This window comes from Podarcis erhardii (genome assembly GCF_964252035.2).
Source record: "Podarcis erhardii genome assembly, chromosome: 13".
NCBI lineage: Eukaryota > Metazoa > Chordata > Lepidosauria > Squamata > Lacertidae > Podarcis > Podarcis erhardii.
Window position 1 is genome coordinate 55345708 of NC_138502.1, and position 27532 is coordinate 55373239.

The window sequence follows — 27532 nt, forward strand, 5'->3', positions numbered from 1 at the left end:
CCAGTGGCCATGATCTTCATTTTTTTTGATGTTGAGCTTCAGACCATATTTTGTGCTCTCCTCTTTCACCCTCATTAAAAGATTCTTTAATTCCTCCTCACTTTCTGCCATCAAGGTTGTGTCATCTGCATATCTGAGGTTGTTGATATTTTTTCCAGCAATCTTAATTCCAGGTAGGGATTCATCCAGCCCAGCCTTTCACATGTTGAATTCTGCATATGTTAAATAAGCAGGGAGACAGTATACAGCCTTGTTGTACTCCTTTCCCAATTTTGAACCAATTCGTTGTTCCATATCCAGTTCTAACTGTAGCTTCTTGTCCCACAATAGAGATTTCTCAGGAGACATATGAGGTGATCAGGCACTCCCATTTCTTTAAGAACTTGCCATGGTTTGCTGTGGTCAGCACAGTCAAAGGCTTTTGCATAGTCAATGAAGCAGAAGTAAATGTCTTTCTGGAACTCTCTAGCTTTCTCCATAATCCAGCGCATGTTTGCAATTTGGTCTCTGGTTCCTCTGCCCCTTCGAAATCCAGCTTGCACTTCTGGGAGTTCTCGGTCCACTTACTGCTTGAGCCTTCCTTGTAGAATATTAAGCATAACCTTGCTAGCGTGTGAAATGAGTGTAATTGTGCGGTAGTTGGAGCATTCTTTGGCACTGCCCTTCTTTGGGATTGGGACGTAGACTGATCTTCTCCAATCCTCTGGCCACTGCTGAGTTTTCCAAATTTGCTGGCATATTGAGTGTAGCACCTTAACAGCATCATCTTTTAAAATTTTAAATAGTTCAGCTGGAATACCATCACTTCCACTGGCCTTGTTATTAGCAGTGCTTTCTAAGGCCCATTTGACTTCATCCTCCAGGATGTCTGGCTCAAGGTCAGCAACCACACTACCTGGGGTATACGAGACATCCATTTCTTTCTGGTATAATTCCTCTGTGTATTCTTGCCACCTCTTCTTGATGTCTTCTGCTTCTGTTAGGTCCTTTCCACTTTTGTCTTTTATTATGGTAATCTTTGTACGAAATGTTCCTTTCATAACTCCAATTTTCTTGAACAGATCTCTGGTTTTTCCCATTCTATTGTTTTCCTCTATTTCTTTGCATTGCTAGTTTAAGAAGGCCTTCTTGTCTTTCCTTGCTATTTTTTGGAAATCTGCATTCAATTTCCTCTATCTTTCACTATCTCCCTCGCATTTTGCTTGCCTTCTCTCCCCCCCCCCCCGCTATTTGTAAGGCCTCGTTGGACAGCCACTTTGCTTTCTTGCATTTCCTTTTCATTGGGATGGTTTTCGTTGCTGCCTCCTGTATAATGTTGCGAGCCTCCATCCATAGTTCTTCAGGCACTCTGTCCACCAAATCTAAATCTAAATCCTTAAACCTGTTCCTCACTTCCACTGGGATTTGATTTAGATTGTATCTTACCAGCCCAGTGGTTTTTCCTACTTTCTTCAGTTTAAGCTTGAATTTTGCTATAAGAAGCTGATGCTCTGAGCCACAGTCAGCTCCAGGTCTTGTTTTTGCTGACTGTATAGAGCTTCTCCATCTTTGGCTGCAGAGAATATAACCAATCAAATTTCGATGCTGCCCATCTGGTGATGTCCATGTGTAGAGTCGTCTCTTGTGTTGTTGGGAAAGCATGTTTGTGATGACCAGCTTGTTCTCTTGACAGAACTCTATTAGCATTTGCCCTGTTTCGTTTTGAACTCCAAGGCCAAATTTGCCAGTTGTTCCTTTTATCTCTTGATTCCCCTATAATGAGAAGAACATCCTTCTTTGGTGTCACTTCTATAAGGTGTTGTAAGTCTTCATAGAATTGGTCAATTTCAGTTTCTTCAGCACCAGTGGTTGGTGCATAAACTTCGATTACTGTGATGTTAAACGGTCTGCCTTGGATTCGTATCAAGATCATTCTATCATTTTTGAGATTACATCCTATTACAGCGCTCGCCACTCTTTTGTTGACTATCCTTTTACAGGATTCTTGCCCACAGTAGTAGATATGATGGTCATCCGAACTGATTTCGCCCATTCCCATCCATTTTAGTTCACTGATGCCCAGGATGTCAATATTTATTCTTGCCATCTCATTTTTGACCACATCCAACTTACCCAGGTTAATGGATCTTACATTCCAGGTTCCTATGCAATATTTTTCTTTACAGCATTTGACTTTCCTTTCGCTTCCAGGCATATCCACAACTGAGCGACCTTTCGGTTTTGGCCCAGCCGCTTCATCAGCTCTGAATCTACTTGTACTTGTCCTCCGCTCTTCCTCAGTAGCATGTTGGACGCCTTCCGACCTGAGGGGCTCATCTTCCAGCGTCATAACTTTTATATGCCTGTTGCCTTTGTCCATGGAGTTTTCTTGGCAGGGATACTGGAGTGGCTTGCCGGTTCCTGCTCCAGGTGGATCACGTTTGGTCAAAACTCTCCACTATGACCTGTCCATCTTGGGTGCCCTACACTTCTCTGAGCTATTCAAGCCCCTTCGCCACGGCAAGGCAGTGATTCATGAAGGGCCATTTCCAGACTAAACATACCCAACTCCGTCAACCATTTCTCCTAAGACTTGGTTTCCAGTAACTTGACCAGCTACCAAGCCATCTAACAGTTACCTCACCCAGTCCACATTTTACCAGCTTCTCTACAATAATATTGGGGGGAGGGGGCTTTATCAAAAGCCTTAATGAAACTCATAGCATTACTCTGATCCAACAAGCTTGTAACTATCAAAAAAAGAAATGAGATTCATCTGGCATGACTTGTTTTGGAGAAACTCATGCTGGGTCTTAGCAATCACAAAATCCTTTTATAAGTGCTCACAGACCAACCGTTTAATTATCTGTTCTAGGACCTTTCATAGATTCATTGAATTGTAGAGTTGGAAGGACCACAAGGGTCATCTAGTGCAACCCCCTGCAATGCGGGAAACTTTTGGGACTCAAATCCATTACCTTGAGATTAAGAGTGTCATGCTCTACCAACTCAGCTATCCCAGGAGATTTATCAGTGCTAAGCTCACAGAACAAAAGTTACCTGTGTCTTCTTTTTGCTCAGTTTCTACATTCCAGTCATGAGTCTCATCCCACCATGTTTCACTAATGCCTATTAGGTCATATTTTCCATTTTGTATTAAAAGCTCAAATTTGTCTTGCTTATTTCCTGTACTCTGTGCATTAGTATAGAGATACTGTAACGGAAACCATAAGTCATTCCCTCCAGCTGCTTCCTTCTTGTTGTTTCCTGCCCTTTAGCAGGGCATAAAATTATGTGGAGAATCTGAACAGAGAGAAGTTTTTCTTCCTCACTCATAAATAATGCTAGAATCCAATGGAATAATCCAAAGATGCTGAATGTTGAAAGATATAGAACAGATTAAAAGAATGACTTCTTCACAAAGTGCATAGTCAGACTATGAAATTCACTCTCCTAAGAAGTAGTGATGGCTGCCAACTTGGATAGTTTTAAATGACTTTTAAATTTACTCACAATGCCCCAGTGTAGTATTGTCCAAGGGAACTGTGGTTAACTAAAATAGTGGGTGGCTCACAGCTGTCCACCTGCCAGTGATAAGTCCTGCTAGGGCACCAGAAGCCCCAGCAACTGTCTGGTATGCCAATCCTGCACATGGTTTATATAAGCCTCATATCATTGAAGTCTGGTAGAGTCCACATTTTGAATCAACGTCTTTATAAGGAATAGAGGGGATGCTCATCAAATTTGCAGCAGGCACCAAACTGGGAGAGGGAGCTAATGCTGCAGAAGACAGAATCAGAATTCAAAATGACCTTAACAGATTGAAGAACTGGGCCCAAGGTAACAAGATGAATTTCAATAGGGACAAAAGTAAGGTTCTGCAGTTAGGCATGAAGAACCAGATGCACAAGTATAAGATGGAGGCACCTGACTTACTAACAGTACATGTGAAAAGGATCTTGGGGTCTTGGTGGACCACAAACTTAACATGAGTCAACAGTGTGATGCAGCAGCAAAAAAAAAGCTAATGTTCTTCTAGGTTGCATTAAGAGGAAAGTCATAGTCCCACTCTCTTCTGCCTTGGTCAGACCACACCTGGAATACTGTGCCCAATTCTGGGCACCACAATTTAAGAAGGATGTTGACAAGCTGGAGGGTGTGCAGAGGAGTGCAACCAAGAGGATCAAGGATCTGGAAGCCAAGCCTTATAAGGAATGGGTGAAGGAGCTGGGCATGTTTATTCTGGAAAAGAGGAGATTGAGAGGAGATATGATAACCATCTTCAAATATCTTAAGGGCTGTCACATGGAAGAGGGAGCAAGCTTGTTTTCTCTTGCACTGGAGGGTAGGACTCGAACCAATGGCTTCCAGTTAGAAGAAAGGAGTTTCTGACAAAACATCAAGAAGAACTTTCTGACCGTAAGAGCTGCTTGTCAGTGGAATGGTCTCCCTCGATAGGTTGTGGACTCTCTTTCCTTGGAGGCCATCTGTCCTGGATGCTTTAGCTGAGATTCCTGCATTGCAGGGGGTTGGACTAGATGACCCTTGGGGGTACCTCCCAACACTTTTATGATTCTAATCTGACCTCTGCTGTGATAAACTCAGTGGAAAGCCTTGGCTCTCACTCTCGCCAGCAGTCTCCTACCTGCTTCTACTGTGATGTGGAGAGAAGAGCTGCTTCTTCTTTGGCAATCAGACTACAGATCTGAAAGCAGGGGAAGGCTGAAAGCACAAGCTTTGCACACGGAAGGTTCCAGTACATACTTTGATAGCCTGCATGGGAAGAGATGTAAAAACTGTAACAAAGTGTGTGAAAGGATATTGTTAGGAGAATCTGCTTACTCAGACTGTATTACAAATGTGTCAATGATGTTATGCAGGAAAGTCTTCTTTCTGAATCAGGCATCCAGCTCTGATAATGCAAGCTTCTCCTCTGAGAATGTGACTTAATTTCTACATGTGTAAAGAAAGCTAAGGTGAGGGAATGCCTTTCTATAAGCCTGTGCATTTTATGGGTCTGAGCACTCTTTCTTTTATGGGTTCCCCAGTAGCAACTGTTATGACCAAGTAAGGCCTTCTCCAACATCACGATGATGTGATTATTGAGGACATCTACTGCAGACACCCTTGCTCTCCCTTCTGATGGCTCTTCCTCTTTAAACTGATCTTGGGCTGGACAGTCTTTCAAAGAGAGGACTGCTTCCAAATAGCGGACTGCCCTCTTTCAAACAGGACACATGCAGACTTTCCTTGAACATTCAAAACATGCTACATAAGTGCTGGTTTCTGATTGATTTGTTTTTTGAAATTGCATTAGCACATATAGCCCCAAGGACCTTTCTGCTGGACCTTCGCCACCTCTCCTGTAAGCCAGCTGGGGACGTGGAATCTCTCCTCTTACCAGTTGCTGTGATGCCTGAGGACTTGAGTGGCATTCCCAAGAAGGTTTTAAAAGGGACCCCTGACCATTAGGTCCAGTCGTGACTGACTCTGGGGTTGCGGCGCTCATCTCGCTTTATTGGCCGAGGGAGCTGGCGTACAGCTTCCGGGTCATGTGGCCAGCATGACTAAGCTGCTTCTAGTGAACCAGAGCAGCACATGGAAACATCGTTTACCTTCCCGTCGGACCTATTTATCTACTTGCACTTTGACGTGCTTTCAAACTGCTAGGTTGGCAGGAGCAGGGACCGAGCAGCGGAAGCTCACCCCTTTGTGGGGATTCGAACCGCGACCTTCCTATTGGCAAGTCCTAGGCTCTGTGGTTTAACCCACAGCGCCACCCACCTCCCTAAGAAGGTTTTAGAGGACTATTATAGAAGGTGTTTAGTGCTAAAATTAGTGCCTTTGGGCTGAGATGGCTCTTTTTTTTGTTGAGAGAAGGAAATCCTCTGAGTGATCCACTCTGTCCCTGGCCCCCACAAGGAATGCAAGCCCCAACCTTCATTGCATGGATTGGGGGATGAGGCTGTGGATTGTAGCTTTACTGCACTGATGCACACTTCTAAGTACACCCGTCATTAACAGAGCTGGCTTGGGCTGGGTGTGTGTGATTGTGATGGGCAGTAGTGGAGGAAGGGGGGCGGGGGAGGTCTGCCCCGGGTGCCATCTCTAAGGGGAGTGACAAGAAGGCACCTTGCAGGGGGCACAAGTCGCTGCCATCGCGCTGCCACCACCACATGCAGAGGATCCTCCGCTCATGGCTGTGGCAGTGGCGGGATCCCACTGCCGTCTGCATGGCACCCGAGCGGTTCGTATGGCACTCGTACAGATCCCTCCGCTGCCACTGCAGCCATGAGCAGAGGATTCTGCTGCCGTCTGTACGGCACTTAAGCGGCTCCGGCGGCAAACTGCCCCACAGCGCATGCGCAGCACTATACCGTACTGTGCATGTGCATGCACAATATGTAGTAGCACCATGCCTGTGCCGTACATATGGTGCAAGCGCCGCTGGGCAGTTTGTCCTGCCCCCGAAACCCTGCCCCGGGTGCTGGTTAGCATTCCTTTGCCCCTGGTGACAGGCAGCTTCTCTCATCCATCCATGAATGATTTCATAGGACCCTAGACTTAGGTGAAACTTTGCAGGACATCTAAACCAACCCTCCCGGAAACCCAGACCCAAAGCACCCCTAGCAGATGGCTGCCTGGTCACCCCATATCTAATGACTGAGTGCTGCTGACTCTCCATGGTGGTCTTTGTGCAAATATGACAGAGAGGGGCAACTAAAGCAATGGGGGGGGGGAGGAAATGCTCAAAGTGCATTGGGGACCTCTTAGTTCAGAACAGGGATGAGGAACTTGGTGTCCTCTGGAATGTGCTATTGGATTCCGGCTGCACTCTTCCCTGTGACCAGTGGCTCTGCAGGCTGGGGCTGGTGGGAGTTGGAGGGAAGCAATAGCTGGACAAGCTCCACGGGTCACCAATACTAAGGTGGGACCAATACTGAAGCCTGTCAGTTACATGGTACAGTGCAGAAAGTGGTTGGAGAGTTTCTTTTTTTAAAAAAATAATATTTATTACTTTTTAAAAAGGAAAAAGAGAAAAAAGAGAAAAACAAAAACAAAACAAAAAAAGAACAAGAACAAGAAAAAATAAAACAATACAATACAATATATAAACCATACAAAACACAGCCTCAACACATCACCCAACATAAACAAAACAAAAACAAACATCATACCTTTTCCATGTTCTAACTTTCATTCCCTTATATCATCGACCTCCTCTCACCTCCCTCTTTGTATTCCACTTCCATTAATTGTTTTAGCAATTCCTTAAAAAATAAAAAAATAAAAAAATTATTAACTGGCCAATCACATCAAATTAAATCACATCATATAAATTCCAAATTACAAAGCCAAATTTTTAAATTTTGTTGGGGGAACCCATACTTCAAGATCCAAAGGGGGATTCAGATCATCTTCTTATTACTGCATTAATGTCCAAATCAGTCCCAATCAGTCCAAACAAAGTTCATAATTCTATCCAGTCTTATCTTGGTGTTGCCACATCATATCTTGTTCGTATAATTTCTCTTTTTCCTTTACGATCTCTTCTGTTAGTCTCCTTAAGCCGATAGCAAGTGTTATATTCCTGTGTGGATTTCCCGTTCCTCCACTAAGTCCAGATGGTTTCCATATATCTCCTTCGTAGATAACGTCACTCTTTCCATCGTAAATTTTGGCATTTGTCGCTCTTAAGTCCCACCGAGAAGTTGATTCACGATATGTAAACAACTCTATTTCTCTCTTACTCCTCCCAGACCCAAGAGCTTCCACAATGCCTCACAAAATGGCGATGGCATTTTTTCCTGATTGCGTCACTCCAAAACTCTTAGCTTTTCAGCTTCCTCTTGAAACATTACTTTGGATCGAAAGTTTATCTCCACACAGCCTTAAATCCACAGCTTAAGTCCTTAATTTCTGACTCATTAGGGGAGGGGGATTCTTGTTTTTAGCAATTCCTTTCCATCTTTCTCCATTTTCTATCATATAAATGTCTTAACATATTTTTAATCTTATTTCCATTAAAATTAGTATACTTATTTAAGCTTAACTCCTTATAGCATTTCTACTAAGGCCATAAAAATTCATTCCAACATTTTCCTGTCACTCATTAATTTTACAATATTTCTATATATAGACTTTAAATCTTCCAATCTTCTTCCACCATCTCCTCTCCCCGGTCTCGGGCTCTGACAGACACTTCCGTCCACTCCATACAGTCCATCAACCTGGAGATCTTATGTCCGAGGCTCTTAACTCTTTTCCACATCCCTTCTGCAGTTCTTCTTCATATTCTTTGATGCTAAAGAGCAGATCTCGAGGAAACTCCAATCCAATGACACCTCCACTCCCTCTCGACAGGTCAGGCAAATTTCCACAATTAAAGCTAGGATCCATAAGGTATTTCAGGGCATATTTCAAAATTCCTCCAACTCCAAAGGCCCCCCAAGCTCCAAGCTCCTCCTGACCCAAGTCCATATTCCAAAAGTCAGTTAATCCCTGCATAGAGGGATCTTTCCAACTTTCCTTTTCCAGTCCAGGCCAGGCTCCGATCTTCAGAGTCTGACTTTTTCTAGTTTCAATCATAAAGGGCCTCAACTTATAGTCTTCGATTTGCCTCTGTAAGACTAAGGCTCCCCCTTGTATTGCTTTAGGTTCGACAACAGCAACTTTCTCCTTCTCCTTTTCAGCAATTTGTCCTGCTAAAATAGATTCCTGTGTCAAATCCTGAATAATTTCTGTATTGGTGCTCACTTTTGGTCCCAAAATGTCAGTTTTAGTAATCATAACATCCAATTTTTTATGCAGCTGTTCCAGCAAATAGTTTATCTTGTAAAATGCATTTACTAAGGCTTCTCCTGTCGACATTCTCGAATGTCCAAGGTCAATCTCTAGTTCCCACACTTCTTATCAAGCAGCTGGAGATTTCCCAGCTCCACTCTTGTAACAGTTTCAAAAGCTCCCTCTAGAGGGAAACAGTCTCCACTTGTATCAATCCTTTCAAAGAAAGTTCAAAAAGTAAAGTTGGTTTCAATTTTCAGTTACCTTTCCTCCCTTTTAAACGCAGAAGCAGACAATGGAAACAATATATTTCTCTTATTCAACCGACTGTCAACATCCATTCTCTTCGCTGTCAATGAACTCTCCCAAAACGTCAATCACTGTCAGTCCGTTCCCAGGTTCAGAGCAGTGGCAATTTAATTCTAATCACTCTCTCCTTCAGGATACACGGTCCAAAATTCCCCCCCTCTTCTCCTGCTTCCAAGGGGGGTCTAATAGTTTCAATCAATGGAAGTTTAATCCTTTACATAAGGCTTTCCAAGACCTTAACTTGTAAGCTCTTTGCTTCAATCTATTTACAAAAGGGGAAGGCGGACTTCCTGTTTTGAACCTTCCCCGTTCGATGTCAAATTAAGGTATTTAAAGATCCAATTTTCCGTACTACTTACGGGTTGTTGTTTAAAGTCCAATTGTCCACAGGAAAAAGTCAGTGCTCTCTGGCAGCAGCAATGCGGCTTCACTCCATGAAAGAATCAGTCGATTCAAAGCACCACGCCGCTCACCCCACGTCGCTCCGGATCCCCAAAACAGGGTTTCCCTGCGAGTAGGGGAGGCGCAAAGGGTGCCAGCCGAATCCCAAGTTCACAGGCTTCTTCCACCTGTGATTTCAGTGGGTCTCCACTTCGCCGTGGCGGTTCAGTCCCTACTTTTCACAGAGCAAGTTCCTCCCGTTTGGAGGAGCTCCACCATTGCTGGAGGTGCTAACCCGGAAGTCCCCAGTGGTTGGAGAGTTTCACATGCAAATAGAACTTGGGCTCCACAAATGAAATTGATGCGCAGTAGACTCAGGACAAACCAAAAGTCTTCACACTATGCCTTATGGAACTCAGCACCATCACCAGGTGGGGTGATGGTCCCTGGCAGAGGGCTATAGGTGGTCCCTGGTGTTATAAGAATTCTAAGGTGTCATTAACAAAATGAATATTCATAAGAGCACAAGGTAAACACACATCCATAAGTATATAAACCACATGTCTGAAATAGTACAGGAGAGCAATCCTGAAGCCATTTTGACACTTAATGACCCCAAATATTTCTCTACAGAAGGAAGTATCTTGGAAAAACCTTTCCCAATAAAAAAAATCCTTCCAGTAGCACCTTAAAGACCAACTGAGTTAGTTCTAGGTATGAGCTTTCGTGTGCATGCACACTTCTTCAGATGCACACGAAAGCTCATACCTAGAACTAACTCAGTTGGTCTTTAAGGTGCTACTGGAAGGATTTTTTTTATTTTGTTTTGACCATGGCAGACCAACACGGCTACCTATCTGTAACCTTTCCCAATAGTTATTTTCACTTACAAATCCTTCAAATCCTATCTTACGGGCATATTATCTGTTGTAGATACCTCTTTCTGTGAGGTATGATGTTTTTACGTGGTCTTTGACTAAGGTAGGCATAGGCAAACTCGGCCCACCAGATATTTTGTGACTACAACTCCCATCATCCCTAGCTAACAGGACCAGTGGTCAGTGGCTTGGGCAATTTCAAAAGTCTTTGTCAGCTGGGACCTCACCTCCTTGCAAGTTGCAGGGAGGCAGGGGGGACTCTGTTGCAACAGAAAAATAAAGATCTGCCTTGCTTTGATTGGTTCCTGCCTCCATCCCTTCTTATCTGATTAAAGGATGGGCTTAGGGGACACGGAATCCCATGATGGGGAGTTGGGCTGTAAAAGCCAACCCCATTTTTTTGTATAATATCAGTATCTATTCAAGAGCCCCTTGCCTGGAAACAGAGCCCACATGGTGCCTTCTGCATGCAGAGCATCAGCATCAGTTCCACCAGAGGCCCCCCGCCCCAATTGACTGGTCTGTTGAGGACCCCCTGAAAAACGGACACAAAACTCCTTGGTGTCTCATTGCATAACACATGGCAATGGGGGGTGTTACTTATAAGACCCTGTTTTCTCAAGTGGGGGTCACTATTATTATTATTCATTCATTCATAATAATAATTTATTATTTGTATCCCGCCCATCTGACGGTTGCCCCAGCCACTCTGGGCGGCTTCCAACATATATAAAAACACTACCAACACTGGTATTCAGTACCATTGTTGCATACCAAAACTGCCCCATTCCAGTGCATAGGGTGACCTGCAGTTCAAGCATGAATGGTGCACGACCTGGTCTGGCCTTGTAAATGATCCCCTCCCTTCTGGGCTGTGGGCTTTTTGAACAGGCTGACCCTGGACACCAGACCTGCGCGCACTCTCTCTCTCTGCATGAAAAAACTCTCCGTTTCAATGAATGAATGTTAATTAGGTTTCCACGTTTCCATATTTGTAGCATAGGCTTGCTGGCACCACAAGCTGATTTCAGGCCAAAGAAGTGGAGGCATCTGGAGAAAGAGAGTGCCCTGGGCTAATACACTCAAGGCTTTGCACCACTGGCTGACAGTTTAGCAGCAGGGTATCAGGAGACAAAGAGCCCGATGAACTGCCCTGCCTGGCTAATATCACTCCAATTGCTTGTCCTTGTCTGCAGTGGGGCTGGGCCAACAAAGGATGAAATATGAAGCACTCAAGGGAGACATAACATAATGACGGAGCACTGGGAGAAACTTTGGAGGAAAGGGGTTAAGTTTACTGCATGTACAATGTTAAAGGAAAGTATTATGAAAATGATGTATAGATGGTACTTAACCCCTGTTAAACTGGCGACGATTTACCATAACTGTGATAATCTATGTTGGAAATGTAAAGAAAAGGAAGGTACCTTCTATCATATGTGGTGGACCTGTCCCAAGGTGAAAGACTTCTGGGAAAAAAATTATAATGAATTAAAAAAAATTATAAAATATACATTTACAAAGAAACCAGAGGCCTTTCTCCTTGGAATAACAGGTTCTGAATTGTCCAAAAAAGATGTAAAAGTATTTTTGTACGCCACAACTGCTGCATGGATTTTATTAGCCAAAAAATGGAAAACACAAGAATTACCAACGGTAGAAGAATGGCAGATGAAGATGATGGACTTTATGGAGTTGGCTGATCTCAATGGGAGAATCCGCGACCAGAAAGAAGAGGAATATCAAGAAGATTGGAAGAAATTTAAAGACTATTTGAATAAATATTGTAATATTAAAGATTTGTAACTACTTTAAAGAACTAATTAGGCCTAGGATTAAATTAGGATTAAATAAACAAATAAGAAACAGTATGATAAGAAAAGTTAGGAAATTTGATTATGACCAGAATATTGTTATATGGAATAATGATATTGGAAACTGCTACATTCAATTACAAGGAAATTCAGTTGGAAGAGATTAGAGGAAGTCAAGTAATATGTTTATGAAGTTGGATTTCAATTAATTAACTAAGTCTTATTGTATTTATGTATGTGGTGGTATAGGTAAGGTCTGTAATACTTTATTTTATTTTCTCTTTTTCTTTTATTATTGTCTTCTTTTTTCTGTTATGTTAAAGTTATGTCTTTGTATGAAATTTAATATGTTATTGGGGGGGGGGGAGTTGGCAGGGGAGATGCAGCTCTTTGGGAGGAGAGGAGGAGGAACAGATGGCAGGTTGCAATTCCTTGTCTCCCACCAGCCTTGCAGAAGTCAGTGCCACTGCGGCTTTCAAAACTGGGGCTTTCAAAACTGCTGAGCCAGCTGGGCAGGAACTTGAACATGGAGCTCTCCAGGCTATAAAGCACTCCCAAGCACATGCTTATCAGACATTTAAGCATCTCTGCCCCAATAATATTTCGAATTGCAGTTCACCTCTCACAGAACTACATTTCCCATCACCCTTAACAGACACATTTCCCAAAACATTTGGGGGGGGGCAGTGTGTGTTTGCACGCATGCGTGTTAAATGAATGGTTTGCACACAGCCACGGTAGGATGTTTTTGCAATACTCATTAAGGTGCATGGCATTTATGCAAGTGCAGGAGCAAAAGAAATGGTTAAACTGTGGTGTAGGGATATCGCCGAGTGGACAGTGGGGTCCGGAGGGAGACACTTTCCACCAGCAGGCAGCCACGTCTGGCTGCACACGTGACCCTGGGGTGCAGGGAACCCCCCCCCCGACAAGCCACAGCTGTCTGGTACATCGTTCCACCTATGTCTGACCCTTTGCGGTCTCAGAAGTCAGCGGTGTCCTGTCTGTAAGTTTTTCCCTGAGACCTTTTGTCTCCTACGTCATACACTGTGCAAGGGGAAATGACGCTGTGGAACAGGTGCCAAAATAGCTTTGTACCACCCCACGATTTCGGGACGGAAGATGTGTAAAGGTCACAGCCCAAAAATGTATTTGCGTAGCTTGCATGTTTGTCTCAATAAAAGGAGGCTCCACAGGAATGGTGGTAGCTCGCTCGCTTCAGACCACCTGTGCGCAGCTCACAGGATGATCAACACCTGTCTTGGGCCTTCACTTCACTGTGGCCCATCTAGCTTTGCATCGTCTCCATGGGCTAGTTGTGGTTCTCCAGGATTTCAGGCAAGGAGACTCTCCCAACCACATGTGCCAATTTGCCTCCGCAATTGAGGGGGCCAAGGCTGCGCGATATCAGTACACCCTACAGCCTGTGCACATGACATCCACACGCCCCGCGTCATGCTCATGCCATGCGCACACACCCCATAGCGTGCTGACATCGCCTTGAGAGGGCCTGGCCCCTTAATTGAAAATATTCGAGTGGGCCTGGCCTGCCCGCCGCCCCTACTTGGTGAGACTGCTCCCAACCCAACCTGCAAATGCCTCTGAGGAGGTACTTTTCACATAAAAGTCTGCTCCTGGTTAGCTTTCTTCATTTCAGAAGCCTAATTAAAGTGGAAATAAGTCATTCTGCTGCTGCTTTTGTTAAATAATTGGGAATCAGAAATCCTTCCTGCTTTACTGCAGATTGCCCAGATATCTACTAGCTAATCCTGAGATCTTCCTCCTGATGCCTCGCTGCACAAAATCACCCCAGAAGTCGAACCAAGATGTGTCACACCAAGTCCTGAATACCTTGCTCCAGTTTATATATTTGCCCTGCCAATATGAACTTAGAACGTTTTCCTTTGATAACAATGCCAGCACTTTTCAAAGCCTCAAAACCGCTGGCTTTTTTCTTCTTCCTACTGTGCTAGTTTAATGTGCCTCTTCTCATAAATGATTCCATTTAGAATTTTCACACAGGACTGCTTTCTATTGAAACAACAGTCAATTATTCCGAGTAAGTCAGTGAATGGATGTAATATGGTGTATAACTGATGTTGTCCACTATCCCCCATGATCCCAATCAATCTCAGAAAGTCATTAATTCTATTTTTGTGAGGGGGTGGGGAAATAAATTTGTGTAAAGCAGAACTATTAAGGCAATGCTGCTAATGGGCTGATGTTGGCTTTTCTCTTTGCTTCCCAATTAGATGGTTGTCTGGATGGGCAAGTGTGGAAGATCATTTCAGCTGATGTTCTTGTCATGAATGTTTCATGCCGAAAGTGTTTCAGAAGGGAACAGTTCCTTTTCCTTGGAAAAAGAAAGAAAAAGTTCATTTGAAGTCATAACCACAGAAGGTTACAGAGATCAAGATCTGATATATAGCCCATTTTATGGGCATGGCAGTGAATAATGTAAAATATAGCAAGGATTATTTATTTATTTATTCATTCCTTCATTTGTCAAAATGTGCACATGACTTCTGCTTTAACAACAGCTTTTGGATTTGAAAGCTGAAATGAACAGAATCTCAAACAAAATTTGCTTTGGAGATATCAAAAATGGGAGAATTTATGGAACATACAGGACCTGTTGGAAAGAAGCTGGAATGCAGGGAGCCAGTGCAGGAAATAGCTATGGAAGGCAAATCCCAACAGCTACTGGAAAAATCGGAAAGGAAAGCTGTTTTGCTTACGGAAGAACTAAATGAAGCTAGGGTCAGAGAAGATGGAAGACGTCTACAAGTGGTGGAGCTTAAACATAAAGAGATGGCTGCAAGACAAGAAGCTTCTAGGCCATTGGTGGCTGGTGTAAGAATTTGAAAAAGCATAGAAAGGACTTTAATATTAAGATCTGATGGAATTTTTGGAAAGAATTTACTGAATTGTGATAAAAGGGTTATTGGTTTGTTTATTTTCTCTCTCTCTTGCCTCTTTGTTTCTTGTTTATTATTATTTATTAAATGTGTATACCAGCCTATACCTCCCTGCTGCACCAAGGATTCCCTGCCCGAGCTGCTTCAGGTTGTGGTGGATGTTCTCCTGGAGACCCCTAGTTTGGTTGTCCTAGGGGATTTTAACATCCATGCTGACATGACCTTACAAGGGGCTGCTTGGAACTTCGTGGAAAGCATGGGCTCCATGAATAAGTTTGGCCCAACTCATAGTCATGGACATGCCTTAGACCTGGTGTTCACCTCTAGTGACGTGGGTGATCTGACACAAAAGAAGTGCCATGGTCAGATCACTTCCAGGTGCAACTGGACTTCTCCGCGACCCTTCCCATCTGCAGGGAGGTGGGACCATTTCGGATGATCCGCCCCCACAACTTAATGGATCCATTTGGCTTCCAGAAAGTGGTAGGGGATGCTTTATTCCATGTTGATGGTCTTTCAGCTGATTCCCTGGTAGCCCATTGGAATGCGGAGTTAATCGCATCTGTCTATCGACTGTCTGACTCCGAAGCGCCCTCTCCGATTGCATGGAGCCCGGACAGCCCCATGGTTTCCCCTGGAGCTGGGGGTGAGGAAACAATTGCTGAGACGGCTAGAGCACCGGTGGCAGAAAACTCATTCTGAATCGGACCGGACACAGGTTAGAGCTCAACGTTGAGCCTACCAAGCGGCGATAGTGACAGCGAAGAAGACTTTCTTCACCGCCTCTATTGCATCTGCAGAAAATAGTAGCAGGAGACTCTTTCAGATAGTTCACAATTTAACAGAACCACCTTTACCATTTGGGCCTTGTAAAGACCCCAAGATCTCCTGCAAAGATTTCACAAAGTTTTTTTGCAGATAAAGTCACTCAGATTCGGAAGGAGGTAGGCACCACCATGGGAGCAGGGCTGGGTCGTGAGAGTGCTAGAGCCCTGTCTGGTCGACTTGAAAGGAATCAATTTCAATCTGTTACCCCCGGGGATGTGGACAGGCTGCTTGGACGCGTGAAACCAACCACCTGTCTCCTTGATCCTTGCCCATCCTGGCTAATAAAAGCAAGCCAGGAAGGGCTGGGCGATGGGCTCTGTGTGGTGGTGAATGCTTCCTTCTGTGAGGGAGCGTTCCCAGACCCGCTGAAAGAGGTGGTCATTAAACCACTTCTTAAAAAAAACATCTTTAGACCCAGCCAGTATGGCCAACTATCGCCCAGCCTCAAATCTTCCATTCTTGGGCAAGGTGATTGAACGGGTGGTTGCTGAACAACTCTAGGCACGCCTGGAGGATGCGGACTATTTGGATCTCTTTCCAATCGGGATTCAGGCCTCACCATGGGACTGAAACTGCCTTGGTCACGCTGGTTGATGATCTCCGGCGGGCTAGGGACAAAGGCGAGAGCTGTTTCCTAGTTCTGCTGGATCTCTCAGCGGCTTTTGATACTATCAATCATAACATCCTTCTGGACCATTTAGAGGAGCTGGGAGCACTGTTGTGCTGGACCCGGGGGGGGGTGTTACCGAGAGGCGTGGTCAGAGTCCAGTCCTGGGTTGAGGGTCTGGAGACTGTCCACCAAGGGCGAAGCGGGGTCCAAAGCAAGAAGCCGGGTGTGGTCAGGAACTCCGGAAGAACAGGTCTGGGTGCTGGCAGGAACAGGTTTCCAACAACGTTGCTCCTGCAACCTGGGACTGGGCTGACTGGCCTTTATCTCCTCTGAGGCCAGGGGCGGTCCCGGCCCCACAGGTGACCCGCCTCTCCTGGCCTTAAGGCGAGCACTCCTCCTGAGAGAACTTAGTTCCCTCCGCCTCTCTGCCCTGAGCCTCTGCAGCTCAGGAGAGGCTGGAGGGTTACTGGACCCAGGGGCAGCTTCACCTTCCCCTGACAGGGCTGGGAGAGGAGCACCTGCAGGCAATGGGTCCTCAATCACCTCCGGAGCCAGAGTGGATACATCTGGTGTCTGCTCCTAAGGATTCAGATTCAAGCCCCTGCCCTGGCTCAGCCGGCCCTGGAGGCGGGGACTCCTCAGGTTCAGCTTCTGAATCAGATTCCCAGGCCATCACAACTGTTATACTGTTATACAGTGGTTCCGCTCCTTCCTCCTGGGCCATGTCCAGAAAGTGGTAGTGGGGGGATGAGTGTTTAGACCCCTGGGCTTGTGGGGTGCCTTAGGGTTGCATCTTCTCCCCTATGCCTTTTAACATCTACATGAAGCCGCTGGGAGATCAGGGGCTTTGGGCTGGGTGTGCATCAATATGCAGATGATAACGAGCTCTACTTCTCTTTCAAATCAGAACCAGTGAAGGCAGTGAAGGTCCTGTCTGAGTGTCTGGAGGTGGTTGGAGGATGGATGGCGACAAGACAGAAGTACTGTTTTTGGGGGACAGGAGGTGGGCAGGTGTGGAGGACTCCGTGGTCCTGAATAGGGTAACTGTGCCAGGACCAGGTGCGCAGCCTGGGAGTCATTTTGGTCTCGCAGCTGTCCATGGAGGCACAGGTCAATTCTGTGTCCAGGGCAGCTGTTTACCAGCTCCATCTGATACGCAGGCTCAGACCCTCCCTGCTCACAGACTGTCTCACCAGTGGTGCATGCTCTAGTTATCTCCTGCTTGGACTACTGCAATGTGCTCTACGTGGGGCTACCTTTGAAGGTGACCCAGAAACTACAACTAATCCAGAATGCGGCAGCTAGACTGGTGACTGGGAGCGGCCGCCGAGACCATATAACACCGGTCTTGAAAGACCTACATTGGCTCCCAGTACGTTTCCGAGCACAGTTCAAAGTGTTGGTGCTGACCTTGAAAGCCCTAAATGGCCTCGGCCCAGTATACCTGAAGGAGCGTCTCCACCCCCATCGTTCTGCCTGGATGCTGAGGTCCAGCGCCGAGGGCCTTCTGGCGGTTCCCTCACTGCGAGAAGCAAAGCTACAGGGAACCAGATAGAGGGCCTTCTTGGTAGTGGAATGCCCTCCCATCAGATGTCAAAGAGAAAAACAAGTACCTGACATTTATAAGACATCTGAAGGCAGCTCTGTTTAGGGAAGTTTTTACTGTGTGACATTTTAATGTATTTTTAATTTCTGTTGGAAGCTGCCCAGAGAGGCTGGGGAAACCCAGCCAGATGGGTGGGGTACAAATAATAAATTATTATTATTATTATTATTATTAAAGAGTGGAGGATACTTGCTGCACAAAATCCTTCGCTGACTTGGTATATTTTCTAACGAATGCCTTCATGTACATCAAGGAGATCCAAGGATACAGTTGGGCTTGTGGAAAATGAAAATGAGTTAGGGTACATTGGATAACTTGATTTGGATTTGCTGTGCCAGCTCCAGATGCAGGAAAAAGCAAAATGTTTGCTGCAATTTAATAAGGGAAATAATTAAGGGGGGGGGGGAGTAATCCAGCGTACAAGTTTCCAAGAGAGAAGGCCCTGGGCTAAAATGGTGCTTGCCACCTGCAACTTTTATAAGGACTTTATTATTAACTATGTCCTGTTCTGGACACTGCAACTGGGGTGCCTGTAGGGGAGAGTGGCAAAGATGAAGTACAGCGGTACCTTAAGAACTTAATTCGTTCTGGAGATCTGTTCTTAATCTGAAACTGTTCTTAACCTGAAGCACCACTTTAGCTAATGGGGCCACCTGCTGCCGCTGCGCTGCCGGAGCACAATTTCTGTTCTCTTCCTGAAGCAAAGTTCTTAACCCGAGGTAATATTTTTGGGTTTTTGGGTTTGTAACCTGAAGCTTATGTAACCCGAGGTACCACTGTAGTGGAAAACAAGTCCTTGGAGTTGGCTGGCCTGGAGAAGAGACTATTAAGAGGCAATATGATGGCCACCTTCAACTATGTGCAGGGCTGTTAACACACAATGGCTCAAATTCATTTTATGTTGCTCCCAGAGGGTAGCTATTGAACCAGTGGATACAAATCAGAAGGAAAAGGATTTAGCCTAAATGTTAGGAAGAAGTCCCTGGTGGTTTGAGCTTTTGGAGAGGGGAACCGGTGGCCTCTCCTTCACTGGCAGTTTTTGAGCAGGGGCTGAATGGCTACTGCTAGTAGGGGACTGACAAGATGATTCCTGAGGTCTCTTCCAACCCCAAGTTTCCACTTTTATTTAAAATAATGACCTTTATAAAGCTTACCTGGCTGATCTGAGGTGCCCCTTGAGTTGAAGCCCCTTTGCTCTATATCTTCAAGGCTGCAGCGGTTCTATACTGTTTTTCATCAGAATTGCCTGCCTCCCCCGGGGGCGTCCAGGCTCGCAGGTCAGCAGGAGAGCAGCAGCCTTCCAGGCAGGTCGGGGCTCCAGTCTGCAGCACCTCCAGTTTAAAAGGAAGGATTGGGCCTCAGCTACGCGGAGAGGCTTTTCTCTTCCCTGGGGGGCTAGGAGATGAGCCCGGGGCCCGACTGCGGGCCCAAAGCAGCCTCCTCTTGTGCTCCTGGGTGAAGCGGGACTGCCCATCCGAGTCAGACGCCCACGGCCCATCCTGCGGATCAGCGAAGCGCCTCGCAGGAGCCCGCGTGGAGCAACCCCGGTCCCCGCCTGCCCGCACTCGGCCCCCGCGCCCCCGCGCCCGCGCCCCCCCACTCCGCCGCCGCGTCCCGGCAGTCCTCCTTCCTCCTCCTCCTCCTCCTCCTCCTCCTCCTGGGCCGGGAGGGGAAGCTCAGCCTCGGCGGGCAGAAGCCGCCGAAGCCGCCAAGGAGGAGCGCGCGAAGGCGGCCAGGAAGCTGCGTCGGGGCGTCGGGGCCGGACTGCCCAGCGCCAGAGACCCTTCTCCGCCCCCCCCCCCCGCCGCGGGCAAGAGGAAAGGAGCCGCCTTGCGGGCCGGCCCAGCTCCCTGCGCCCCCGGCGTGCACTGCCCCCTCCGGGCAGAGGCTGCTCTTCCCTTCTCTGCAAGGGGCCCCCCGCCGCTCTCCCTCGCTGCCCCGGCCGAGAGAGGGGCGCTGAGGGCGGAGGGAGCAGCTCGGGGGGGGGGGCTCGCGATGGGAAGGCGGCGGCGGCGGCAGCAGCAGCTGTTTCTTCTTTGAGGGTCTCGGCTTGGCGAGGCGGGGGAGGGGGGGTCCCCGGTAGCCTCCCAGGCCACGGGGGGGGGATGGCCCCCCAGGACTAGCAGAACTCCGAGCCCCCTCCCCACCCCAGATATATAGGGTGGGAACTGGCAAGGCTTCGGGGGACCTGGAGGAGGGGAAAGCGGGGCCCAAAGGGGTTTTTCGGGGGGGGGGGTTAGGCCGTGAATGGATGGGCGCGGTCTCTTCAGAGCAGGGGAATTTCGTGTGAGAGAGTTTAGGGGTTCATTGAGAAGAGCCAAGGTGAGGGGGTCGCCTATATATAAAAGGAGGGACCGGGGGAGGAGTCTGTTGGGCATTTTGTGGGTAAGAGGGGGACAGTGTTCATTTTAGCCCCTTTTGGGAAATGGGGACATAAAGTGGGGGTATTGGGGGTCAGTCATAGGATCCTGGGTTAGGGGGGTGTGCCAGTTAGCAGGGGAGAAGGGCTTGCTTACATGGGGGGGCCCTTTGTTTTTAGGGAGGAGGAGGAGGGGCCAGCCAGCTGAGAAGGGGCCCTCCTGGGGAGAGACGAGGGACACCCCACCCTCACCTGACAGGTGTTTTTTGCCAAGTGCGGGCCCTGGCCAGAGTCCCAGGCCAAAGGCCCAGGCCTGTGGGCAGCCAAGATGGCGGACCTGGAGGCCGTGTTGGCGGACGTCAGCTACCTCATGGCCATGGAGAAGAGCAAGAGTTCGCCTGCCGCTCGCGCCAGCAAGAAGATCACCCTCCCCGAGCCCAGGTGAGAGCGGCTGGCGGGAGGGGGGGGGGCTTGCAGTGTGCTCCTCCTCCCCGCCAGTACTTTATTTCATTTATTACTTATTTGCTTCATTTCTATCCCAACCTTTTCTCTTTCCAAGGAGTTCCACATGGGTGTAAATGGTCCTTGCCGTTTGATACCCCCGCGACAACCTTGTGGGGTGGGCTAGGCTGGCTGGTCTTTCCCAAGTCCTAATCCATTTTTATCCTGACAGCAACCACCACAATCCTGAGAGGTAGGCTAGTGGAGTGGAGGGATTTGAACTCAAACCACATCTCCCTGAGTGGAGGGATTTGAACTCAAACCACTGTGCCACGCAGGCTATCTCCACCACCCCCACCGCCAACACCTGCAGGCCAAAAGCACCTGTGATGGAACTCTGCCAAGGAGGATGAGCCAGGATTAGTACTGCCCATCATCCTTGTTATCATCAATATTATTACTGCATTTCTGTCCCACCTTTTCTCCAAGGAGCTCCAAGGTCCTTGTCAGACACTAACTCCTGCACCACCCTGGCTCCAATTATGAGTCTCCCCTTCCTATGAATATCTTCTAGAGCCTGCTTCTCCTATCCAGATACCCCTCTCCAATATCCCAGATACAACTCCTCCACCATGACGGCTGACTGAAGGGTCAGCCAGGATAGATCCCTCTTTCCCAGCACCATACTTTTATAAATCCCTCACCCTTGTCTCCCCCAAATTGCCCCCCAAACCAGCACTCGGTGAGAGTTGGGGTACAGTGAATGTGAACCAAATAAAGGATTGCAATCCACCCACCTTTTTCCTTTGCATGTGGTCCGCTTGGATTCCCTTCAGGAGGTGGAAGCCGCTTCAGGTCTTTGCATTCCCCTGACCCTGGCCTTTGACTGCTCTTAAGTTATGTTTGATTTATTTATTACATTTTATATCCTAACTTCCCCCCTGTGGAACTCAAGGTGGCATGCATGGTTCTCCCTTCCTCATTTCATTTAATCCCTACTACAAATCTGAAGTAGGTTAGGCTGAGAGGTAGTGACTGGCCAAAGGCCACCCAGTGAGCTTGGTGGCTGTGTGAGGATTCGAACCCTTGTCTCCCAAGGTCTCTACCTGCTACTCTTAGCTACCTTGGAGCTTCAGGACTTTCCCAGGTTTGTGCATCCCCCTTCCTTCCTCCTTTTAGCTGGAGATGTTAGGGCTTGAACCCAGAACCATTTACATGTAAACCTGATGCTCTACCACTGAGCTGTGTTGGTCCTTTTCGCTGGGCTGCTACTTCTTCCTGGAATGGTCCTCCCTGTGATTGGATGGGGAACCAAAAGCCTCCTCTCTGCTTCCAGGGATTTAAAAGCCTCCCTCCCTCCCTATTTTCATCCAGCTACTCTTATCCCTTTGGGGGATATTTCTGTCCCTGATTCCCCCCCCCCCCGCCCCTCCTGAGCTCATCAACCTTGTATCTAAGCTTCCTAGGGAACCAGTGTGGTGTAGTGGTTAAGAGCAGTAGACTTGTAATCTGGTGAACCGGGTTTGCGTCTCTGCTCCTCCACATGCAGCTGCTAGGTGAGCTTGGGCTAGTCACATTTCTCAGAAGTTTCTCAGCCCCACTCACCTCACAGAGTGTTTGTTGTGGGGAGGAAGGGAAAGGAGAATGTTAGCTGCTTTGAGACTCCTTCAGGTTGTGATAAAGCGGGATATCAAATCCAAACTCTTCTTCTATTAGCACCTCTGTGTCTTCTGCTACAAATCACTATCCCAGCCATGTGGGATGTTCTGCACCCTCATTTGACTCCATGTCAAAGGACAGGTACAACAAACACTTTCCTGATTGCTGTTTGGAAAAAGTACAGGCAAAAAAGGGAGTGGGAGTGGTAATTGGGAGTTTCGTATATGCCCACATCAGACCACCTAGCTTAGTATTGTCTGCACTGACTGGCAGCAGTTTTCCAGGGTTCCAGGCAGCTGTCAGGGATTGAACTTGGGACCTTTTTTTATACAAAGCAGAAACTGCCCTTGCCCATGGACTTGCGTTGGAAGGCTTCAAATTGCCCGAGACATGGACTTCAGAATTTGGGAATCCTAAAAGGACATGTGGACTGTGAGATTGAAATGTTTCTGATCAAATGAGGAAGTGTGTTGTGAGGGAAAACATTCTTTCCCAGGAAGAGACCATATTTCTCCTGTTATCTTTAGACAGGGTGCTGAACCAGCAATAATACTGGCTTCCTGCAGCTCCGTATCTCCATGTGCTTGACTTCCATGGAGCCCTTCATGGTCAAAGTTCCTGTTTTCTACCTTGTTTTTTGGCCTTGTTCGTGCAAGTCTGGGTTGCCTTGTAAGGGGGAAAGAGCTCATCCTTTTTGGGATAAATGTAGATGCATTTCTCTCTTGAAAGGTAAAGGGACCCCTGACCATTAGGTCCAGTCGTGGCCGACTCTGGGGTTACGGCGCTCATCTCGCTTTATTGGCCGAGGGAGCTGGCGTACAGCTTCCGGGTCATGTGGCCAGCATGACTAAGCTGCTTCTGGCGAACTAGAGCAGTGCATTGAAACACTGTTTACCTTCCCGCCGGAGCGGTACCTATTTATCTACTTGCACTTTGATGTGCTTTTGAACTGCTAGGTTGGCAAGAGCAGGGACCGAGCAACGGGAGCTCAACCCGTTGTGGGGATTTGAACCACTAACCTTCTTACTGGCAAGTCCTAGGCTCTGTGGTTTAACCCACAGCGCCACCTGCATCCCATTTGTCTCTTAGAGGACACGTAAATGTTCCCTCCCTGAACTGATGGTGAATGATGTTCCTGCTCCTGTTTTTTAGGCTAGCTAGGAGATCAAGAACTGGAGTATAGCTAGAGGGAGGAAATCTCTCCCTGCCCCTTTAAGGTGGGCACTGTTGGGGTCATTTCACATGGTTTTAAGTGCACCATCTGTGTGTGTACATTTGAGTGCACCCTCTCCTGTGTAGGACAGGCAATTACGTACCAGGCTGGCTTGTTAAATGTCAGTGAGTCATCACCATTATCCCTTGCTGGGTTTCCTTTTGACCACTTACTTGACAGGTTTTTCTCTATTTCTAGACCAGGGGTCAGCAAGCGTTTTCAGCAGGAGGCCGGTCCATTGTCCCTCAGACCTTGTGGGGGGCTGGACTATATTTTTTCTTTTTTTGGGGGGGGGGGAAATGAACAAATTCCTATGCCCCAAATAACTCAGAGATGCATTTTAAATAAAAGCACACATTCTACTCATGTCAAACATGCTGATTCCTGGACCATCCACAGGCCAGCTTTAGAAGGTGATTTGGCCGGATCTGGCCCCCGGGCCTTAGTTTGCCTACCCATGTACTAGACAGGCAGGGCTGAGTCTTATGCATGCACTGAATGTCAATGCTTCTGGCCTAGGTGGTTGTGGAGGGATGCGGTGCTTGTCTGCTCAGAAAGAGAGAGAGATGACTGTGTTGATGCAATCCTAGACTGATACCCAGACAAGAAAGAAACACCCCCATGTGATACTTGCTGTTGAAATTGATGGAACAGCTGCAGTGTGATTTAGATCAAGTGCTGAGCAGCACTGGAGGTTTTTCCTTTTCTTTCAGGATAACATTTTTTTCTTTTTTTTAGAATGAGGCAAGGAGAAAAAGGTCTACTCTCCTGTCCTTCAAAGTTAGGGTTGGTTCCCAAGTGTAGCATATAGGTTTTTTTAAATCCTGACATTGGTGTTTTCTGCAAAAGAATCTAGTGAAGAAGCAACATTAAGATGATGTTGGTGCAAACAAATGGATTGGCCTTGTAGGTGCTCTTGTCAGCTCCAGTCTGGTTGGCTGGCGTGGCAGGGAACAGGGCAAGGAGAGAGCAGTTTGTGTATTTATGTTTGTGAGCCAGTATTCCTGAGATGTGAGCCAGGTAGCTCCCTGCTCAATAGGAAATATTCCTGAGAGGTAATTGCTGAGTGATTAGGGGCAGGCACACCTGCAGTGATCCCCTCCTGCCCTCAAATCATGTAGATCAGGATATGTTTAAATCAGATTCTTTAGCTTAAACATAGATTTCAAAGCAACGAAGTCTATTTGGTTTTTATGTATGTTAGCTCCACTGCTTGTAGGATCAAAGAGGTGAGAGCAGGCTTTCCTAATTAGATTACAGGTAACAATCTTTGTCCTAGGAAATGGCTGAGAGCTTAGGTGTCCTGAATCCTTCAGAGACAACACAACAAATGGCAAATGACAACAGGATGATGAGAACCCCAGGTGTTTCCTTCCATGTCTCACCTGATGTTTAATATGCTGGCAGTGAGCTTTTGAGTCATACAGATTTCTTGAAACCAAGGAAAACAGAAATTTCCAGATGTGTACTCCCAGGACAGTTGCCTGGGTGTTCACTCCTGCACAAACCTGAGAAAAATGAATGGCTCAAATGGCAGAGCTCATGCTTTGCGTGTCCCAGGTTCAATCCCTGGCAACATCTCCAGGTAAGGTTGAGAAAATATCCTTGCTTGAAACCCTCGAGAGCTGCTGCTGTCCAGTGAAGGTAATACTGAGCCAGCTGCTTTAATGGTCTGACTTGGGATTGGTGAGGCAGATTCTGATGGGATCAGAAGTTGCACTCACTTCAGTGGGACGTGCAAGGAGCTGGGGTGTGTGTGTTCTTTTGCCTCCTAACTTTTGCTGTTCAGCAGCCAACCTCTGTCCCACCAGCTCCGCTGGCCCTCTGCCTCGTCCTGGAACTGCCATTGACTTTGTGTGTCTCAGTGACTGTTAGCCGTGGAGTTGGCCATCTTTCCTCATGATCAGTATTCATGTGCACATGTAGGGGATTTTCTTGAAATGCTGGCAGCCATGAAGGCAGCCTGTGCGTGAGGTAGGTGACATGGTCCTCATACTGAGCTACTGCAGTAGTAAATTTAAACATCTTGTAATTGGCCACTCACCCTGGGCTTAGCAACAGTTCCCAGCAACTTAATTCAATCTGCCATTTATCCATCTTGTCTCACACAGGATTCATTGGTAGGTTTTGCTTCACTTGTGTCCTTCTGGAAGAATTTAGTTAGATGGGAGGGCCTGCAGCTCAGGGCTAGAGTGCCTAAGGTTGCAAGTCTCAGCCTGGCCCTGTGCTGGGATGTTTCTGCTAGCCAGGATTGTCTGCAGTGAGCTAGATGTCAGACATGGAGTAAACAAGATGGAGGAGGGCCCACAGCCCAGTGTTAAAGCATCCCACTTGCATGCAAAAGATTCCTGGTTCAATTAAGGGGGGGAAAGGAGCAGGGCACAGGCGATTGAAAAAGGAGCTGAATTTTTCCTATAGGTTGTAACAATTGTAATTGATAATTGCATTTGAGTAAGATGGCAACCAAGGAGCAGACAACACCAATGATGACTAGGAGGGCCTTGGTTCAAGAGTCCCACTCTGAATTATTTGATATGATTTCTGAGATGAAATCTGATTTGGCCAAGGAGATAACACAGCACTCAGACAAATTAGCAGATAACTTACTAGCCCGAATTGATAAAAATACGGAAATGGTGACACAATTGTCAAGTACAGCAGTACTTCGGGTTAAGAACTTAATTCGTTCTGGAGGTATGTTCTTAACCTGAAACTGTTCTTAACCTAATTTTTCATTGGGATGGTTTTCGTTGCTGCCTCCTGTATAATGTTGCGAGCCTCCATCCATAGTTCTTCAGGCACTCTGTCCACCAAATCTAAATCTAAATCCTTAAACCTGTTCCTCACTTCCACTGGGATTTGATTTCGATTGTATCTTACCAGCCCAGTGGTTTTTCCTACTTTCTTCAGTTTAAGCTTGAATTTTGCTATAAGAAGCTGATGATCTGAGCCACAGTCAGCTCCAGGTCTTGTTTTTGCTGACTGTATAGAGCTTCTCCGTCTTTGGCTGCAGAGAATATAATCAATCTGATTTCGATGCTGCCCATCTGGTGATGTCCACGTGTAGAGTCGTCTCTTGTGTTGTTGGAAAAGAGTGTTTGTGATGACCAGCTTGTTCTCTTGGCAGAACTCTATTAGCCTTTGCCCTGCTTCGTTTTGATCTCCAAGGCCAAACTTGCCAGTTGTTCCTTTTATCTCTTGATTCCCTACTTTAGCATTCCAATCCCTTATAATGAGAATAACATCCTTCTTTGGTGTCATTTCTATAAGGTGTTGTAAGTCTTCATAGAATTGGTCAATTTCAGTTTCTTCAGCACCAGTGGTTGGTGCATAAACTTGGATTACTGTGATTTTAAAAGGTCTGCCTTGATACTGGTGATTAAAATGAACGTATTGCCAAAAATGTTATTTCTATTTCAGTCAGTCCCAGTGATAAGCAATATGAGATGCTTCAAAGAATGGCAGAAAGATATCGCGAGATTTATCTGGAAATGGAGGATACTGAGAATAAAATATAAACTCCTTATGGATGTTGAAGAAAGAGGAGATTTCTCCCTACCAGATTTAAAGTTATATTATGAAGTATCTTGTATCTGTTGGATTCGGGATTAAATTAGAAAACACAGACCTTCTAGATTTGGAAGGGCACGACAATAGATTTGGTTGGCATGTGTATTTATGGTATAATAAAGCCAAAGTCCACAAAGGATTCCAGAACTACATAATAAGAAATGCAATTTTAAAAGTATGGGA

At 46.6% G+C, this 27532-nt stretch overlaps 2 protein-coding genes across 5 annotated transcripts in view; both read left to right on the forward strand.

Annotated features, from left to right (window-relative positions):
* KIAA1671 overlaps positions 1-27532 on the forward strand; it is a 337213-nt gene that overhangs the window by 171113 nt on the left and 138568 nt on the right. The window lies entirely within an intron of this gene.
* GRK3 (G protein-coupled receptor kinase 3) overlaps positions 20108-27532 on the forward strand; it is a 150050-nt gene continuing 142625 nt past the window's right edge. For 3 of the 4 annotated variants that reach the window (XM_081836525.1, XM_081836526.1, XM_081836528.1), the window contains exon 1: positions 20108-20907. In XM_081836525.1, coding sequence (XP_081692651.1) covers positions 20795-20907 — 113 coding nt within the window. In that variant the 5' untranslated portion in view covers positions 20108-20794. The remainder of the gene's footprint in view (positions 20908-27532) is intronic. The other variant, XM_081836527.1, reaches the window with a different exon arrangement.